General features: G+C 31.7%; 1 protein-coding gene across 6 annotated transcripts in view; it reads right to left on the reverse strand.

The window, feature by feature from the left end:
• Positions 1-21,399, reverse strand: part of LOC112686141 (ADAMTS-like protein 1) — a 206,022-nt gene that overhangs the window by 68,599 nt on the left and 116,024 nt on the right. For all 6 annotated transcript variants that reach the window (XM_025558312.1, XM_025558315.1, XM_025558311.1 and 3 more), the window contains 3 exons: positions 20,174-20,401; positions 15,571-15,712; positions 5,724-5,856 (listed from right to left, as the gene is read on the reverse strand). In XM_025558312.1, coding sequence (XP_025414097.1) covers positions 5,724-5,856; positions 15,571-15,712; positions 20,174-20,401 — 503 coding nt within the window. The remainder of the gene's footprint in view (positions 1-5,723; positions 5,857-15,570; positions 15,713-20,173; positions 20,402-21,399) is intronic.

The raw sequence follows: 21,399 nt of genomic DNA on the forward strand, positions 1-21,399 counted from the left end.
GAAGGTAATAACCCATCGCATCACACCTACCACACCTATATACCTACATTATTTCATTTTTGTACTTTTGGGTTATTACAATTATATCAACAATATTTTATCGACATTTATTTAAATTTTAAACGCAATAATAATCCCACTCTTCTAAAATCACTCCTTCTTGATTTATTATAGGTAAAAATATTATACACTACAGTATTAAACTTCTACGATTCCATTGATTAATTTTTCCATAAATATTTACATTATCACGTTAATTATGTAAATAAAATTTCAGTAATTTGTACATGCATTTTATTTTATTCTATAAATGTTAAATATTTAATTACTATATCATTATAATATTTATTCATGTTATTATGCATGTTTAAATCCATGTTATGTGACAAGCTAAAATAATTTATTGTTGTGAGCTAACAAAAAAAAAATGAATAAATAAAAAAAATGAACATGAATATAAAATATTTCAAGTATTTGTTTTCAATTTTTCAGGATTAAACTTGAATATGTATAGGAATGTTAATCAAAGCAGAATATGCAATTTAAATTCTTTGAATTGGAAAATATTAATGCAACCAAGCTAAAAACAGTTATTTTATTTGTTAAAGGTAATAATAATTATTTGTTTCTATAGCTGACCGTCCTTTCTTATTAAAGAGTTGAAATTTTAAATAATAGGTACAACAGACGAATCATTCTTATATCTTATATAAATATTTTAGTGTATACACTATAACTAATATCTGAATACTTTGTAATCTTATACCAAATTTCAAAAAAACAAAATTGTAATATATAGATTTTAATCCAAATTTTACTGACAAAAATTATACATAAATGTAATTAATTTTTTTTTTTTTTTGTATTATTGCTTTTCAGTTATTTTAAACAAAATAAATAAGAAAATAAACGGAATTTCTTTAAAAATTAAATTTAACTCACGTGATCAGATTAGTTCTTCAACAAAAACTGTGAATTTTTATACAAATCTTATGTTATTATTAAAACGATGACTATACATTTTGAGTTTATAAATAACGAAAAGACATTAGACTGTAAGCTCATATGAAAATATTGAGTTTCAGTTTAATTTGGTTATTTTTATATATATACTATTTTTTATTGTAACACTATATAAGTAGTAAAAATCATACACATTTTTATACAAAAAATAAGTTTATAATGAATGTGATAAAAAAAATAATTTTACTACACCGTATATAAATAGTCTTTGTAGATACCTATATAATGACATTTCTCAACAATCAGTATAATATTATAGTTGTAATGGATTTCTACTTATGTGTTATGTATTTTATATTTTTTGTTATATTTTCTAACTAAATTTGATTTACTTTATGATTTGCAATTGATTTATTGATTTAATTAGACAGTATTCAAAATTTTCAAAATTATTTCTTTTGATATTTTTACTCATCAATTTCATTGTTTAAATACTTTAAAAATGTTTTATTTACGTTTTAGAATACTTTCCAAACAATAAATAAAATAACAGTTATACTATTGCTTGATTAGAATAATTAATTTTACTTAATTTATAGTTTATCCATTTATACATTCTCCTTTTTTATATCTTATTATAATTTAGTAAATAAAATATATTGCATGTTCTTACTACATTAATTATACTTTCAACTTAGTTAATTGAAGTTAACTATTTTTTAAATAAGTTAATTCCCATGTTAAATCACATGAATTATATTTAAAATGAAGTTAACTTAAAATAATAAGTTAATTAAGAAAAAAAAAAACATTTCTTCATTAATGTTGAAATAAATTACTCTTAATTTACAAAAATTTAACAAAAATCAATAAATAATTAAGTCATTAGAAAAAGCTAACCTTTTAATATATAATGTATCACCACGTCTATAGACGTATTTAAAAATATATTTTAAATTGATAATACAATTGAAAATTCTCTCTTCTATGAACTAGTGCAGTGGTTTTCAACTTGGGGGTCGCCAAAAATAATGGACGAGTAGATTTTTCCATATTATTTAAAATAAAGTTAATGATTTATTTTATTCTATATCCATACAATAACATGCCGAGGAGCGTAATCTTATCGGGTGATAGATTATTAAATTGTTCGTAACTCGCATCGTAAACGTGTATTTGAACAATCTCAGTTGCAAATATTTTTATTAATCAGTTCCATACCTAGATGTCATTGGGTAGTACATGAATGTCACGTAATTTAAGTCAATATTTCTGAGTATCTAACTACTATACTGTTTTAAAATAGAAATTTTTTTGATTAAATGATTAGTTGTGAAAGTGTTAGTGAAAATAAAAAAATTTAAATCATCAGAGGCTACAACGGACCAGCCTATCAACGGGGAATTGGAAGAAAGAAAAACTTTCAATTTTAATAATCAAATAAAAAATAACGTAAATATAAAGGTCAGTTTATACAATTTGCACTTAATTTTATTGAAGAAAAAGGTAAGCATCGTCCTAAATGTGTAATATGTTTAGAAATATTGACTTCCAAAAGCATGAAATCCTCTAAACGTAAATGAAATTTAGAAACGAAAAATCCGTAATTTAGTGAAAATGATGAACAATTTTTTTAAAAGACATTAAAATTCATTAAAAGTTCAAAAAATAGTTTTTCATATATTTTCTACAGTTTTAAAAAATCTATTACAGGTTTCACATTTAATAACAAAAACAAAAAAACACATTCGATTGGTGAATCTCTTGTCTTAACAGCTGCTATAAAAATTGTAATGGCTATGCACGGTGAGTCATATGCAAATAATTTGAAATCAATTACATTATCTGATAATACTGTATTGGATTTCGAACATATCTGATGATATATTAAAACAACTTTTATATAGATTGCAAAATAATTATTATGCAATGCAACTGGACGAATCTACGGATTACTCTATTTTTTCTCAACTTTTCGTGTATGTCAGATATATTTATAAATAAGACATTTTAGAAGACTTTTTATCTAATTAAACATTAAATTATAGAACCATTGATAATGACATATTTATTAATAATATTTTTTGAAAATAATGAAATTTCATGGTCAATATGTAAGGCCATTTGTGCAGATAGCTTAGTAGTACTTACTGGATCAAAGAAAGGCCTTAGAGCTAAAGTTAACGAAATGTCACCATGTATATTATTTACTCATTGTATGATTCATAAGGAAGCTTTAGCAGTTAAAAAACTTGAACCATTTGTCAATAAAGTCTTACAAGATGCTATTAGTGTAATTAATTTTATGAAATCAAAAGCACTAAATTCTAGATTATTTACGATACCCTGTAATGAAATGGGATCTGATCATACAAAACCACTACTTCGTTCTGTAGTTAGGTGGTTATCCCGTTGTAAAATATTATTAAGCATTTTTGAGTTTAAAGATGAAATACGAATTGTTTTCCTTGAACATAAAAATACACTCGCAGAACACTTCTTAAATGAAGTAATTTGTTAATAATTCGACGAGTCTCACCTTTTTTTCAGTTTTTGTTTGTATTTGAAATATAAATACATTTATTTATTACACGTTTCATTGCAAATTTATTTGATTAAATGTATTATTTAAAACATTGTTGCGGACATACGCTTATAATGGGCGTCGATATGTTTGATAGTGGTGTACCGACGGGGGGGGGGGGTAAGGGTTTAACCCTCTCTTCCCATAAGTAAAACTTATATGATAATATTTATTAATAATAATACATAATTATAACAATATTATTATAAAATTATAGTAATAATAATACATCGGGGTTGTATGCGATCAGCGTTGATTACATAAAACTAAGATGTGATTAATCTTGATAGACTCGTAAAGAGATTATTGATCTTTGTGTCATCGTTACTTAGCCATACAGTGACGGGGAAACTGCGATAAATTAAAAAAATAAATATATTTGTGCCCAGAACAACTGCAGATACATCAAACAACACGATGTATTTCATTGGTTTCGCGATTAGGAGCTTATTCACTGATTCCTTCACAAACTCTATAAACCCAAACAATGTTACCTATTCATTAGGTACATTAGTATATATATATATATCTGTGTAGAATTTGAATCGAATTTACCAATAACTGGGTCTAATTCTTAGTTTTTTTTTCTTTTATTAAATGTTCTTATTGATTTTAACTAAATGTTAACCATTGATTTTTAATCCACAAACATTTTTGTCCTGAGCTGTGCGGTAGGAAATAACGTACTAAATTACTGTTATTGCGCGAAAAGTTTGAAACTCTAGGTAAGTATGTTTACATACATTAACCTAAAGTAAACATATAAATATAAGTATTTGTGAAGGAAAATGCTGAATATTTTTTTTTTATGATAAACCAGAAGAGCTGCGCAGTGTTTTAAGTCATACATTTTGTTTTCTGTAAATACTTTTTCGGGGAATAAATCTGCACTGATAGATATGCATAGCAACATATTAGATAGATTCGGAAATTGGACAAAGATGGTGTAAACAAGTAATTCTTCGATTATCTTTTTGTATTCATAGTTTATTTATGCAAAATGACTAAAAAAAAAAAAAAAAAACGAGTTACATGTTAAATTTGGTCCTCTCAATCATATATCGTATGTTATTGATTAACAATCGTCTCGACACCTTTTTCATTATCCGTCTTAAAACAAGTAAAGTAAAATCCCATGATACGAAATAACATTCTAGGGACTAGAATCTAGATTATCCCACTCCTTTTAAAAACCTTGTACAAGCAGTATGTTTCAAATTTCCTCTAATCTCCTAATGGTTGCTCTGGTAATTTTAATATTTCTCCCGTCACCGACCACAAATACTGCTTAAGGAAATAAAAACATTTTTTATTTCGAGGCTATAACTACTAAAATTATTATTATAACGAGTTACGTTTTATGCGTAGATATCTGCACGGTATTGTTTATGAACGTATACGTTGCCCTTAGAATCGTTTTACGGATTCGATTATTTACTCGTACGGGGGGATTTCAAGCTTACACCGACGAATACGAACGGCAAAGGATTCGGTAGAGCCAACGTTGTACCGGATCGTTTTTTTTATTCTACGTTTCACGAGCGACTGAGAGCAAGTCATTATACACCGGTGCTTACTGCAAGTCAGGATTTCGCGTTTTAATCCAATAGAAAAAAAAAAGTACCTACGCGCCTGGTGCTCAGAGTAATACGTGCACACACTACATACACGTGTACAAACGTACCGCGTTCGCGTATACATAATATATGTGCGCGTGTGCGCGCGTATTTAAATCGAACAAACACACGTTGATTCTACACATGTGCGCACAGGGCTCGGAAAGCTTAAGTTGCGCTGTGACGGGTGTCGGCGTGAAAAAAAGGAAGAAAAAAAAAAAAGGAGAAAAAAAGGAGCAAATCCTGTACGGCGTACGTGGTAGCGCGCGGCGGGCGATAAAGCGTTTTTGCGCCACCGCTTAATCTTTCGACGCGTTCTAAGCCCGAGACTCGTCGCCGCCGACGACGCGTACCCGTGCGCGCCCGTTAAACCGTACCCCGGGACGAGCCCGTAACACTCGGCTTTTCCGGAGGCCGCACGCACGTTTAATGCAAAATACGTGTCGGCGTGTGCAGCTTTCGAGTAAACGGATTGCAATCCCTTCGCTTCGACTCGCGCACGCGTTATCGTTCGCGCGCGAATATTCTTTTACGGATAATACATGCGCGTATGTGCTTACTTGGGTGGACACGGTTGGCTGTTGCACTCCACGGATATGTCGCTGCCGTTCGGCCTCTCGCCCGGGCACATGTCAGCGTCCACTTCGACGCCGGTGTCCCGGTTCTGACAGATTATCCTGGACATCTCGTATCCTGCGAACAAAGCAAACGCAGCGTGAACGAGGAGTCATATCGCGTTGCGCGTACACATCGCACGCGTTTACGTATTCCGTAACGCGTTTAACTAAAAGGATGTTCAGTCATTATCCTGGTCCGAGTGTGCACGCGTACGAGGCTAACCGTAGATCATTAGCTCCTCCTCTCCCCATTTTTTAACCCGACATAGTGGTCCTAAACCGTCGAGAGTAGGCCGACAAAAGTGAACGACCTAAGAACAGGTCATCACGTGGTCACGGTGCCATACGGTTGTGTTGAATTATTAAATCAAAACGAAATTCCAGTCAAATTTCAGTGTTTATTTATGTCGCATATTTTTACAAATGTAAGCGTTTCGTAGCACGTTTACTCGGCTGGATAATTCCAAACCACTCAGAGCGAGTACACCGGTGAATCGAATAATTTTAGTGATAGATATTCTAAGTTTGCATTCAATTATTATTATTATTATTGGTCTGGGCACGCGATGACAGCTCTTAACTATAGAAATCGTTTGATACAACAGCTGACGGGATCGGTTACGATGATAATGTTTGTTTCACAGAACAATATTCGTATAGAAAACCGCCTAAACGACGTACACGGACATGGCATACATTGATTATATGTAACCTGCACCGGTAGAAAGTTTATTTCCTTTTAGCTGGTGCACAATGCATGCAAGATAATACAGATTCATTTTCAGGCTCGTTTTCTGGGAAAACTTTGAGCACGAAAACAGACCGAGGTTTAATCATTTATCATACGGACGTCACACATAATATTTCTAGTTACCCCTTTGATCGCAATCAAAACACTCGCGGACGGATGTGTGTTTGATGGACGTTGCACAAAATATTTTGCCATACATTATCGAATAATATACCGCTAGTAATATTACTATTCTTGTTGTTCGGCGCAAACTTAATCGCTATTTGCTTATGAACATCACGTATGCTTGATACACTTCATTGGGTTTAGCTGTACATACAAAGACGGCCAGTTGATGTTTACCCCTATTGTAATATTCCGTATATAATTATTCGAATAATCTCCCATCGCTGCAGTGCGTACACGTAGGCGGTATAGATTAAGAACGACGTTCTTAGGCCCATCTCGTCGAGAAGCCGATAAGGAAACATGGTACGTTTTAGTCGGATTACGTTTCGGCGATCTCGTCACAAACTGTTTATCTCCGGACGCCTCTATAAATTCAATCGTTGTCAATAATAACACACCAATTACTATTGGTTAGGTTAGTTAAGTTAGTTTAGATTAGGTTAGCTACTATTGGTCAGTTTGTTTCATAACGGGTCGACTTTTACGGGATCAAACGGAGAAATGCGCAACAATAATAACATGTTTAACGATTTATATTTTATATGTTTCCAGTAGTGTTGGGAAAAATCCGGATTTACCGAAGTTCGAAAATCCGGATTCATGAAATTCGAAATCCGTAATCCGGATTCGGATAAAAATTCGGATTTCGGAATTCAAATTCGGATTTTGAAGCATTAAATTAATATTTTTTTATGGATTCCTTATATTAAAGCCTTGATAAATACAGATTTTTTTTTTTTTTGTAAAAAATTAATATATTTATAGGAAAACTTTTAAAGCAAAAATATAACAATAACAATCATCAATATTGCAATAACGTGTAGATATTACAACCTAAACTCAGTTTATACATGAAATTAGTAACAACATTTATAAGTAGCAGAATAATTTATCCAAAAATACACAATAAATAATACCTAAATAGGGTTAGGTTAGGTTACAAATATAATAATTTATATTTGTAACGAACGATGAATGTTTTTTATTTAAAATAGAAAATGTTCGTTTTTTTATATTAGAATTTTTAACGACAAATTTTTATTTTCTGCTTTAGAATACAGAAATCTACAATGTGAAACCCAAATATTCGGATTTTTAAATCCAAATTTCGAATTTTCGGATTTCAAATCCGGATTTTACAGCTTAAAATCCGAAATCCGAAATCCGGATTTTTCGGATTTTCGGAGAATCCGGATTTATTTCACACCACTAGTTTCCAGTTCTCTTTACTGGCTTCAGCGATCAATCACTTGTGTAATGATAATACGATAAATTTAAATGTATTACACGAGCAAAAGAAAAACTTAACACTTTGTATTATGATGGCTGTTCCGTTAACGAAAATAAAATCGGGTTATCTACCTCAATGCTAACGTATTGATATCGATCGTTTGTTTTAATTGATGATATTTTCTTGAGAACTGCGAAAGACCGCTGTTGTTTTTTGTCGTAATATCTTACGGAGAATAGCTTCGACGTAACGGGGAGTAAAGAAATTACCGAGCTATGGAATTCGTCATGTTTTTAATACGAACCGGGTACGGTGTGAGGACGTAAGGTTTGAATCTACAGTGCGGATAAATACTATGTGTCTGAAATCGTTTTCGGGTTCTCTCCGAAAACGCGACCGAAGACAATTTTGGAATTGCATTGTGCACGTATGGAATTTTATTACCCGCCAGATAAAATAAGATATACGAACACTGCACGTTACATAACATCGTAATGAGAGTGACACGTCGCTTCGGCAAAACATCGACTGTACGGTTGAAATTCCCATAACTTTTCTGATCCCGTACTAAGCACACGATACGTGTACAACGGACATTTCCCCAGTAACCACTGTGCTATATTTATAGCGACCGTAAATAAACAAACAAATACAAAAATAATAATGCATTAAACCGTAAATAAAAATCATTTTTTAATAACATCGTAATCATATTATACGAACGCGGTATATTATTTTACATTAATATATAATATATATATAATGGAAATTAACGTTTATTTTATTTTTAATAAACGTTATTATTTTGAAGGTATAAGACAAGATTTATTATTTAAGATCTATTACGAGTCATTAAAAATAGCTTAGTTCCAGATATTTCATTTGTGAAGTATTGATTGTGCTTACAATTAAAACATTCAAGTACAGTCATGTGATAGTTTTCACGAAAACGTTAAAACAGTAAATTGAATTATTATTCGATTAAAAATAATTACTCCTACTTACTTAGTTACGAACAGCCTAACTTTAATTGTATTTAAAATCAACAGAAATGCATACAATATAAAAACTATTAAAATAATTGTGTAAGTACAATAGCAAGTTAAACATTGATGCTAAAAGTGTATTAATAGTTTTGTTAAAATGTGGATAGTTCAGCAAAACAAAGATAAAATAAAACTTAAAACAAGAAAAAAAAAACAGTGATTGGAAATGTTTATTTATTAATTATGCATTTGCCCCGAAATAATACTGCATTTCAACGCATTTCTGACGGTCGTAACTTTCAAGTGTAATGAATACTAATGACCATTTTTGAGTGTTTTATCAAAAAGTTAATTTTGACTACATAAATAAAAAACATATTTTACTGTGCGCTCTAATGAACCCTTAGTAAAAAATTCAACCGTTATGTGACACAAACTTTTATTTCACTTCTGGAATAAAAAACAAAATATGGTAAATGTAAATAATTTTAATTCCATTTTTTTTCTCGCGAAACCATTTTTGTCTGAACACGTACAACTATATGCATACGTGTGAAATTATAAAATTAAAGTAGTTTCAAATTTCAAAAAGAACTTTTCTATAGGTAGCTATTGTTATTTGCGTTCCAGAAATTTAAATTTAAGTTTACAATACAATGGTAGTATGACGTATTGTTCTGTGCATAAATTATACCCGATGTAACTACAGTGAAATGTTAGAATTATATTATAATAGTAAATGAAATCATCTCAGTTCGAATATCATGTTGTACAGTTATTGATGGTTTACTGCATATAACTATCCGACACTGTTCCGTCGCACATTCGTTGGAGCCGAGGCAGATAAATTGATATCGATATTTCTGTTGACCCTTAGTTATTTTGCCGTAGCAAATGCGAATAGAATATATTATTACACGGCCGAAACGTCCAATGATACTTCGACTGTTCTGTACGGTGTTTGATTTCAGAATAAGATAAGTAGGTGTGTAATAAAATAATACTACACTTACAAAAATGTGAGCCGATTCATAACGTCAAGGCAGTACTATCGTCAAACTGATTAAAAACAATCGATGTTAATAATCGATTAATAACAAACACATCTATTAACGATGACCATCCGTAGTCGATCGATGAGAGTTGATGGACACTATTTTTTTTATTATTTTTTTTTGATTAGTGGGCAGATTGGAAAGTAATTTAATACTCATAATATCTATCACAAATGATTATTGTGTGAGCGGTAGAAATTCGTTTTCGTTCAAGTAGCAGACAAGTATAGTGGATTATCATTCGATTGAAATAAAACATAATTTGAAGTTGTAAAAAATCTATTTCTAAGGAATGGATACTCAAATGTACGCACCTAATCACCATTGTTATAAAACATTAATCAGGTGTGTTACTAATCGGTGCATCCGAATTGCATGCCAAAAAAATAAACATAAATCGGAAAGTCTAAATTGCATTCCATCTCGGATTCTCTCCGAATTACATGTCGTGCACCCCCAAATTAATTGATCATGCACTTATGCGTACAACTTAAACTTTATTTTTGACTTTTATAATTAGCTTTATTATTTTAATATTATTTCAGATTAATATAATAACACTCATAAAATTGAATTGAATATCAAACATTTAAGTGACCGATACGCATGTCTGTGAAACAGACCACAGTACACAAAATAAGTACAGTTTGATAAAATGTTTACTCGGATATAAAAAATATTTCAAAACAAAAACTAATCAGTCGCAGCAACCATATCATAAATAGTTTAAGTCAAAATAAAGTTTAAGTTGTTCACATAAGTGTATGATAAATAAACTTGTGGGTACACGGCCTAACCCTCTAAGAGGTGGCATGGGATTCGGATGCAGTTGTTACTAATTTGTCTTATTGTCATACGACCATTATAAAATAGCATACATGAATTCATTCAGCGAATAACACAAAAACTTTTTATTATAAGGGATCTAGATCCGAATAAATGGAATTATATGGAAACCAAGATAAGATTAATAATTTATTCACGAATTTGTGTACGTACGAGATTGTTCACGCGAAGAAAGCGATTAAAAAGTTAGAATCGAACAACGGTCTATAGGTTATATTTGATAAATTAACTAACTATATAATGTTTGAGTTATATACATAGATATAACACTATAAAAAAGGACTAAATGCGATTCATAATATGACATGTAAGGAACAACGCAATGTCAGTGACAATATTAATGTTTTTGGTACTTATTTGTCATTTTTTTTTTTTTTTCATAATTTTTACGAAATAAGTAATTTTTTTATAAATACTTGTTTTTTCTTATTATTATTATTGCTCTTCTGTTGTTATAGCACCACAATCAGCAAGAATATGTCCGATACTTGTGAACTGCTGTTACAATCGGTATAACTAATATAAAGGTGGTTTTGAATGTTGAGATTAGAATTATTGCGTTCACATAATAAAAGGTACAAGTGTCCGGAAAACAAATTATAATAAAGCAAATCATTATATAATAATATCCGATTACGATTTTATGCTAATTCGTATAATAGTATATCATGCAAATATGTTAACGAACGGATATAAATTATTTTTGTAAGTTATACACTGACCTTAGGATTTCAAAAATAAATAAATGTAATCATAACAAATCTTAATGATGGCTATAATGGTATTTTTCAATGTTAAAGTAATTATAATAACTTTAAATACAAAGCAGTGTAATAATAATATATTTAATTTAAATTTTAAATAAATAAACATCAACGAAATACTTAATGTTGCTAAATAAAAATAAAAATTAAATATAAAGTGCATCAAACAAAAATTAACTGAATAATAAAAACTTTCTTTTGTCAATCGATAATTTTTCATTACATAGATGTTATAATGTTTGTAAACAACATTATTGTAGGAATATTAGTTTAAAATTAATTTATTTTATTTTACTTATATAAAGAAATATTTAGAAATCAAGATGTATAAAGCGTAACCCATTTCACGCTGTAATGGGTCGAAATGTTTTTTCTTAACTACGTAAAACGTTTGTGTTAATGTCCTTCACTTTATATGCTTCCTATTCGCTAACATGTTTACCGGTAAATAAATTGCAACATTATTATAATTAGCACACCTAGAAATTATGGTACTGTTACGGAAATATGTCAACCCATATCACTTACTGGACTGCATCAACAGTATGAATCATTAAGTACATATGCTAAATAAAGTGTTGTATTGATGGAAACAGGGAGACTGAGTACCCTAAATAATTATATGGATAATTTTACTATACCTACCATACCTTGTACTACCCCTAATGTTCATTTTAGAAGTTTATTTGAAGATCAATTAAAGAGACGGTGTATCGTACGTATGATTTAAAGATACTTAAATTTCTTTTTGTTAATTATATTGTGTGTTATGGAATTTTCGGTGGTTTCAGAAAACAATTTGTAGAGAGGAGTGTATAGAAGGATTATCTCTCACCAATTATAAGATGCACTAAAATGTTGAGGTATGAAAACTTTTTATATGCCATCATCAGAAACCTCTTAGCATTTTTTATTTCGTTTATTGAATAAGCACTTAAGTAAATATTAAACAGTGTAATTTTGTAATCATTGAAAGAGACACAAAACAATCCACACGGGAAACGATATTATGTGACGTTTACCAAAAAATAATTTTGAACAAATAGTCATTAATTCACGTATGAGAATACACATGAATACAAAAAAAAAAAAAAAAAAATGTGTTGTTCAAACATAAAGCCATCGAAATAAATCCGTATCATTTTACATAATTAAATAGATAGGTCTGCGCGTTGAGTATAGAGGTAAACATATTGTCTTACAATTGATCTCCAAGTAAATAAATATAAATACTTGTTATTCCTTAACAGCCGAATTTCCATTAATGACCATTAAGGGCGGATTCAACATTTATTTACGGTCGAGGCATTTTATAGGAGAAATTATATATTACCCATAGATGATTACAGGCATATGTAGGGATCTCTTGGGGGAATATTTATTTTTATAACCTATTATTTAGTTCTTCTAAATATACTTTATTTTTAAAACTATTTATTTTTTTTCAACTGGGTGACTAGTACTCCCTACCCCTAAATGGCTCCTCCACTAATGGTCACATCGACGAATGTGTGCAGATCATAAGAAGTTCTACTACTCAAGTTGTACAATAAAAACTTATTTTCTATGTAGAAAACGGTGTGGCATTTTTGGTAATTAGGAAATCTCAATATTATTACTATTCCTTCAAATACATCGTTAACACCACCCTATGTATGCCATATGATTCAATTATTTTTTTCGTGAATTGTTTGCATAAGAAAATGATATTCATCACATCTATAAACAATTATTTCTATAATTCATCGATGAATCTGTTTAATTATCGCCTGTTTTAAACAACAGTAAATATTCAATGATTGAAAAAAGTATTGGGCATAACCACCGCATAAGTATATTTAAAACGATGTTTTTTATACACGGTCAATGCTGATATATTATTATAATTCCAGTATATAAAATGCTTTATGATTATAACACTCAATACGTAAATGCATGTGTACAGATTATGTTCTTGTGCGAGGATTCAGAGCCATGACATGGAGGAGGGGGCTAGGAGGCATACGCCCCGGGCACATGATCTAAAGGGGCGCCAAAAATTTATAAAATTATGATTTATGATTAATGATAAAAGGGGGCGAATATTTTTAATTTTGCTCTGGGCGCCAAATCTTTCGATCATAAGATTACGATGAAAATTTATTATTTGACATCGGATACGTATACCGACGAGCATAATTTACAATAAACCGCAAGGTGGAATTATTAAACGGAGAATTTCGGAACATATCATGGCAATACATCCATTATTATGAATGCCACAGTAGTAATATGTTATAAATTATATTCTTAATGTACAGGGCATTATGTATGACGGGAAAAGTGTGCGAGATGTTCAATAACTCAAATGATAGCGAGAGAAATTTCTCTACGGTAAAATGTACTAATCCGATCCTTGATGGTCGGTGTCGATTTTCAAATTAAATCCTAATTCACATAAGTACTATTTTACGCGCCGTCTGCAATAAAAATCTATAATTATATTGTGGACTTTAAAATATGACTCGAGTACTATATCGAAAACAACCGAATTCGAAATTAATCGTTCTAGGAATAGCTTTTTTGTTGTTTAATAACTTTATATGATATGTAAATATAATTTAATATTATTATTATTTATATATATATTTATTTTTTAAATATTTGTACATTTAAACTGTACAACTTTTCAATTCGGTTTATTGTATAAATATTTCGGATAAAATTAATGGACATGAACGCAAATTAAACCAATCAGAGGAATAACCGTTCTCATATCCTTTCACTTCGCCATTGAAACTATCACAAAAACCAATAATATAATGGAAGTTTCAATAATGATGTATTTAGTATTTCAAATGTATATCGTTAAATGAAAACTTTATTTTAATAGTATATTTTTTGGCAATATAATAAATTTGTCAAACATGATGCCACTATAGGGTTATCTTGTGGTGACATTCCTACATAATTACTGTGAAATATATAATGAGTACATATATATATATATATATATATAGTACTTGAGGGAAAATATATATTTTTATGTATAATAATTACTTTGGTTAATTAAAAAAATTAAAAAAATTAAATGAAATTGAATTAATGAAGAGAAGGCATTCGAAGAGTTTTCAAAGTCAACCACAAATGTTTATTACCACTTTTGTCTGCATCACAAAACAAAAATATATATTATAGTAAGATGGATATTTAAAAAAAAATATTTATTTGTGAACTAATTCTTTATGTAGAAACGGTATTGTAATGTGCGATTTGTTTCGCCGGAACTTATTCCGTGAACCGTCGACAAATATACACATGCATGTGTGTACTCGTACGTGCAGCCATAATGTTAATTTTAATGTGCAATACATATTATTGCATTCGAACGCAAACACGGCCAAGGCGATTATTATATTTTCGGCCGGGCGTTGTGTTTGGATTAACGGGTAATACGAACGCGCAACGGACGGCGGACAAGAGAAATGACGGGAGAAAGAAGAAAGTCGTACGTACGTACGGCGCGTCCGCGTAAGGAACTTCGCGTGGTTTTCGAAACCATTAATCACATTACGGGCCTGGACGACGATAAGAGACAACCGAAAAACAGACTGCACCGCCGCGGTACTAAAATTGATTAAAACGTTCTATCATTGTCAGTGTTTTTCAAACGACGGTCAAAAGCTGCCAAGTCGCGTAACACCGGGACCGCGTTATTACAGGTTCTACCGGGTTATTAGGATTATTGTTAATAACTCGTCCCCCCCCCCCACACACACACACACACCCGTTACCGTCCCTGTCGTCCTTCCGGACATAATGAAATCGGCCCGAGCCCACCACCGCGGCGCTTCTCGTGAGCAACCGTTCGCGTACAACAACGCTTTCGATTGCGCCTACACGTCGTCGTTTCGACCGCAAATCGTGCCCTCCGCACCGCCGCCGCTCCTAGGCCGGACGACGGGCCACGAGCCGTGATCGCGCGCAAAACGAATCGGCGCTCTTCTTACCTCCGCCGCAAGACACCGAACACCCGGTGCCCATTTTGCCCCAGTGGTAAAGGTCCTTGGAGCACGACGACCCATCTCCGCCGCACACGCCGCACTCGTCCACGGTGGCCTTCGATCCGATTTCCAAATTGCAGCCGACCCTCTGTGAAAAGGAAACACGTTAACGTTACTAATGTGTTATGCCACGTAAATGGTTTTCGAAGGACTGTTATCGGCTTGTATGATTAGTCCGAACACTAGTGCTGTGCACGGTCCGGTGTGGTCCGGTCTTATCTTATAAAAATAGGTAAAGGATCGGTTCGGTCCGAATCAATAATTTTTTGAATGACCTGGTTTAAACTATAATAATTTCGGTTCGGTCCGGTCCGGACTGATCGGTCCCGATTAGTTTAAAATGTACGACTAATATTACGGCTTGTTTCAAATATAATATCAGTCGAACGATGATTTAAAATTATAAAGACATTATTTATAGAATTAATAACACGAATATTATTATTATTATGGCCCATGGGAATCAATATTTTACCCCAGCACCGTTGTTTTATATAAATTGTATGCACTATCATGTATATTGTATTTATCTCAAAGCTGTTCATAGAACCTATTGGCTACTAATAATTTACTAGCTGAAATACCCGTCGATGCCGGGTTACGGTAAAAAAAATCAAATAGTTGAATAATTACATATAATAAATAAATATAAAGTTGATATAATTTATACATCGTTAGAATAATGTGAAATTAATGTATAGGAAAAACATAAAATGGAAAATAATTAAATTTCTTAAGCTTTAATTATATTTATAGATACTATAGAAGGTGTACACAAGCAGTAACCCCCCCCCCACGACATTTTTTCTAGATTTTTAAAACTCTACGTAGGAAAAAAAATGGTTTATCTTGAACATGCGAAACAGCTGATTAATATGAAATATGAATATGATTCGTAATATAATAGCCAACAATAATATGACGATATGGAACGTTTTGTAGCATTCCGATCAATTTAAACAATTCAATAAACTTGCTACTACGATTTCTCGATAATCGGTTGTATAATCATTTTTTTTGTGGTTAGGTTAGTATATATATATATATACCTTTACTAAAATATAAATTTACTATAGTCTATTTTTATGTTGCAATATTTCTTTGGTTTGGATCGTTTGTCCGCTCTATCATATTATGTTATACTTGGGGTCTTGTATGGTAGAAAAGAAAATAGGTTTGCGGTCCGGTTCGGTTCGGTCCATAAACTTTTACATTCCGAAATTTATAAGTTCAAACCGGCGGTTCGGTCTCGGTCCATTCTAACAAATTATTTTAAATTTTCAGTCCGGTCCGATCTATAATTAAATGTAGCAATTGGTTCGGTCCGATTTCAGTCCTCTTTTAACATTTTCAGTCCGGTCCGGTCCCTGAAATTACGGACTGTGCAGAGTACTACCGAACACACATTGCACACACATTTGTCTGTGCACAATGTACAGGGGTGCCGAACAAGAGTGTACAAACGCGAGTCGTGAACCGCCCTCCGGCACTTTTTGTGTTACATTATTTTGTATTTTTTAAAATTGATCCAAATCAAATTCTCATTGATAATACGAACATTTAAATGCAATATATATATCATGTAATTATTATGATCTTGACGGAATAATGTTGTGTAATGAACCGTTAAAATGTATAAATCGCCAACATAAATATTAGTATGACGGTGTAACTCTCGCGGTCAGAATACACTTGTAAAATTACTCTATGGAACCTAAGACCACTTAATATTAGAAGGGATGATCGCTACAGAGAATAAGTAACGGGGCGTATTGCAGACAAATATCAACGATAACGTAAAATTGAAGAAGTAATAATAGTCACAGAATATATCAAATCATTTTTAGACTGGATTTATTTGTTATGCGCACAGAAATGTTAGATATTATACGAGCACCTGTGTTAATCGTTTTTTTCAATAAACATTTTAAAATTAATAATGTACTTTAACATATTATAAAACTACATTTTTTTTTTTTTAGCAACGGTTTACATTTTATGGTATATCCAATATATTAAAAAGGAAAACAATAATTTTGTTTCCGTTTGAGATTTGGAAATAATTTTTTTTTTCTAAAATTATTGAAAATGTAATTGAAATAAAAATACTTATTAAATTAATTTTTAAGGGGTTAAGATTAAGATCCAATCATAAATGGGATAACTTGAGAAAATGAGGTAATCGAATTATTATAACGTTTGAATAAGATTCAAGATTATAAATAAATAGTCATAATTTATATAAATCTATGATTTTTATTAATTATATTTCTGTATTTACTGTTATATTTTGCGATATCTATTATCTTTGTAATTTATAGAGAATATTTTAAAAAGTAGAATGTATTAATGTAAGAACACTTGGGCCTCCACAATAGCCTCTTCAGCGTGGTCCAGTGTTTCATTGTATGAAATTAAAATTAAATAAAAATAAATAAATAATAAAACGAATATGTTTGTTATTGATTTACGCGATTGAATTCAACCACGATATTACCTTTGCATGAATAAGATGAAACATCAAATAAATATTTCTCAAAATCTAAATCATTTTAATCGTATGTATCATATTTATATTGCAAATATGTCGAAGGAGAATCTCAAGCTACCAATGTCATGTCATTATTATCGCGCAATGACGCCGTATAATTTTACTTATACGCACATACTGAGTGGTAAAATAAATATTATATATTAATAATATTATTTATATATTGTACGTTTGCGGTATAAACAGCTTTCTGTTTTTCTAAGTGCTGTACGGAAAATGATGAATGCAGACAGTTTGGTAGAATTCATAATCATATGCCGACTGTGTCATTACTTAAATGTTCACGTGATAACTCGTGTAATAGCACAATTGATACTGTAGATAAAATGCTGACAAGATAAATGTCACCGAATTAAGATGATTGGTCCATCTTTATCTATCCAAAGATCCATCCCAACCATGAATTTTGGAAATGATTGTGAAAAAAAAATGTATAAAGTGATTATGAAAAAGAATAACATTTATATTATTAATTTAATGTGGTCCATAATTGATAATAATGTTTTACGTAAAATCAATTTAAGCCGTAATTTTTAAAATATTAAACACATGGGCTTAGCAAATAACTAAAAATCTAAAAATATTATTGATAAAGAAGAATTTGAATGGACTTTGTACTGAATTCGTTTCAGTTTTTCAGGTTATTTTTAGTATGTAAATAAATGCTAATTATTCCATGCATTCTCTTTGTACGTGAATCACAAATAGTTTTGAATTAGTTGTTGAATCACTATGGAGTAATATTTATATATATATTTCTTCTTTCATTATTAATAAACAATGGAAAAAATATTGTTCAGGCTAAAATATCAACAATAAAATAAAAAGCGACGTGTCAAAACGTGAAACTGGTTTACTTTTTAATAATGATTTTTTATCCAGAGTTTAAAACAATATACAGCATGCTGTTTTTAAAAATATTTCAAAGGTTTGGTATGTATTTCTAAATTATGAGTAGAGTAAGATAATGCATTACGATTTATTTTTACTTTCTAAAAAGGCAAAAAAGGAAAAGAAATAAAAAATATTCGTACGGATTGTATTCGAATTTTCTACCTATGTGATAGACCTACAAGACCTACTCTTCGAACTGTCAAAATTTACGTACCTACTGGAAATCACGCGTATATCTTTAACATGTTCAATTATTATTATGACACGTGTGAAGGGGACACTCTTTACGACGATTTCATCAATTAAATATAATCATAACTTAATATCGAGTTGAAGAGTGTAATAGGTGACCGTAGTAATATAACGGTGAAATCATTATGTAACCACTCACGATCACAGTAGAATAGCAATAATGTAGATTTATATATATATATATATATATATATATATATATATATAATCATATTAATTTGCGTACTTTTGATTGAAATTCTTCACATTGTAGTGAGAAGTTACGATACTTTTGACATATGTTTGCTCGATGTGGAATGCAAATTATAGGTCTCAAAGTTAAGGGGGAGGGGGTTTATCAAGTCCCGATTATTTATAAAGTCATGTTCGATAATTCTTCTCAATTCGCCTTAACTATTTAAGTCACTATCTATCAATGGGTTTCTTATAAAATGTTTTTTTTTTTTCATTTATCTCCGTGTAAGCCTTATACGAACAGAGCTACTAAAAAAAATTAATTGTGTTAATATTTGTATAATTCTTGTTAAAAAAATATTTTTCCCGTCTATAATAAACCGTTTCGTTGTTTCTTTGAAAACCGTTTTGCGTGCTGCCGGAGAAAAAAAATGAATCAAAAATAATGGTAAATAAACGTTCTAATGAACACCGGGGTTGCCTACACAAGTTATTCGACTTTTCCAAATCCGTCTGAGTGCATTGCGGACGAATGTTATGTGTGCTACGAAAATGTTATTCACAACTCGCGACGGACATTATATCTTCGATGGCGTGTGATAATTAAAACGCTACCTAACTGCATGCGTTAAATACGTAAAAAAAAAAAAAAAAAAAAAAAAACGTAGAACTGCTCACCTGACACACGCCGTCGATGCACATGTCCAATGAACCCGGCCTGCATCTGGTCCCGTCGCGCACCCTGGGCGCCATCTCCTCCACTCGGCCCTTGGAGTCCACGCACATCAGCGTGCACGGGCTCTCCTCGTCGTAGTAAGGATGCCATTCCACGTTCTCGCCGTCGTACGGTCGGTCGTCATACGCCGAACACTGCACCGCGCGGAAGTCCAACCCGTCGGGACAGGGCTGCAACACGGAGGAGAACGGAATGTGAAAATAAATACGTTCCGTACGCGCGCGTTGAAAAAAAAATAATGGTGGACGGGAAGAAAAGGAAAAGGAAAACGATTCCGGTTCAAAGGGAAAAACCGAGCGCAGAAAGAACTTCTGAAAATCGTAATTATTCAACGGAGACGGTTTTGACGTTCGTCGAAAGATTGAAAACGCCTGGAAAAGTCGTGCGAGGCGCGGGCGGGTCCACTTTAAAATCGCGTTCACGGTTGTCACGCGTTTTCAGCCGGTCCGCAGCAACGGGTGCCGCGAAATTTACGGCCAACGGTATTCGAAAGTAATATATTTTTTTTTACCCGCCCGTTTGCCCTACGTGATGCACACGTGTGTTGTGCGTCGCGTACTCTTTATTCGCGATTCGCCACTGTGGTAAATCGATATTTAAAAACAATTCGTGCGCAGAAAGAAAAACCGTGTAGGCAGCTGGTACATGTGAAACAACTGAATGCGCATGTGTGAGTGTATTGTAAAAGTCGAGTGATTGTTGAGCGCGCGTCAACGCTGTACGACAAGTGTGTGAGCGTTACGATCGCGAAATGAGTTTCCGTCGTTGCCGTAAGCGAAACATAAATTTGAAAACAAAAAAAAAAAAAATACGTAAATATGTCGTTTGATTATATCTGAAAAGTACCCACGCGTGTAAACTTCGCGTACAACAAGTACTTTCACAGCTTAGGTTATTTGAATCGACTAATTGTCCCATTTAGCTGATAATTCGTTGCTTTCGTATCGTACAATGAACACGTTACGAGTATAACGTCATGTGCACCAAATCCCGAATGCACGAATAACACGAGTTTGGATTGCGCGGGAAATAGAAGGAAAAGCTCAAAAGATTAGTGTTTTTTTTTTCTACTTACATTTATCTGTAAACTTTTCGCAAACTTCGCAAGAAAATGTATTAGACTAAAAATAATAATTTATACCATTCCAAGTACAAAAGTGGCGTTATA

This window comes from Sipha flava, unplaced genomic scaffold (assembly GCF_003268045.1).
Source record: "Sipha flava isolate LNK unplaced genomic scaffold, YSA_version1 2_pilon_pilon, whole genome shotgun sequence".
Taxonomy (NCBI): Eukaryota; Metazoa; Arthropoda; class Insecta; order Hemiptera; family Aphididae; genus Sipha; species Sipha flava.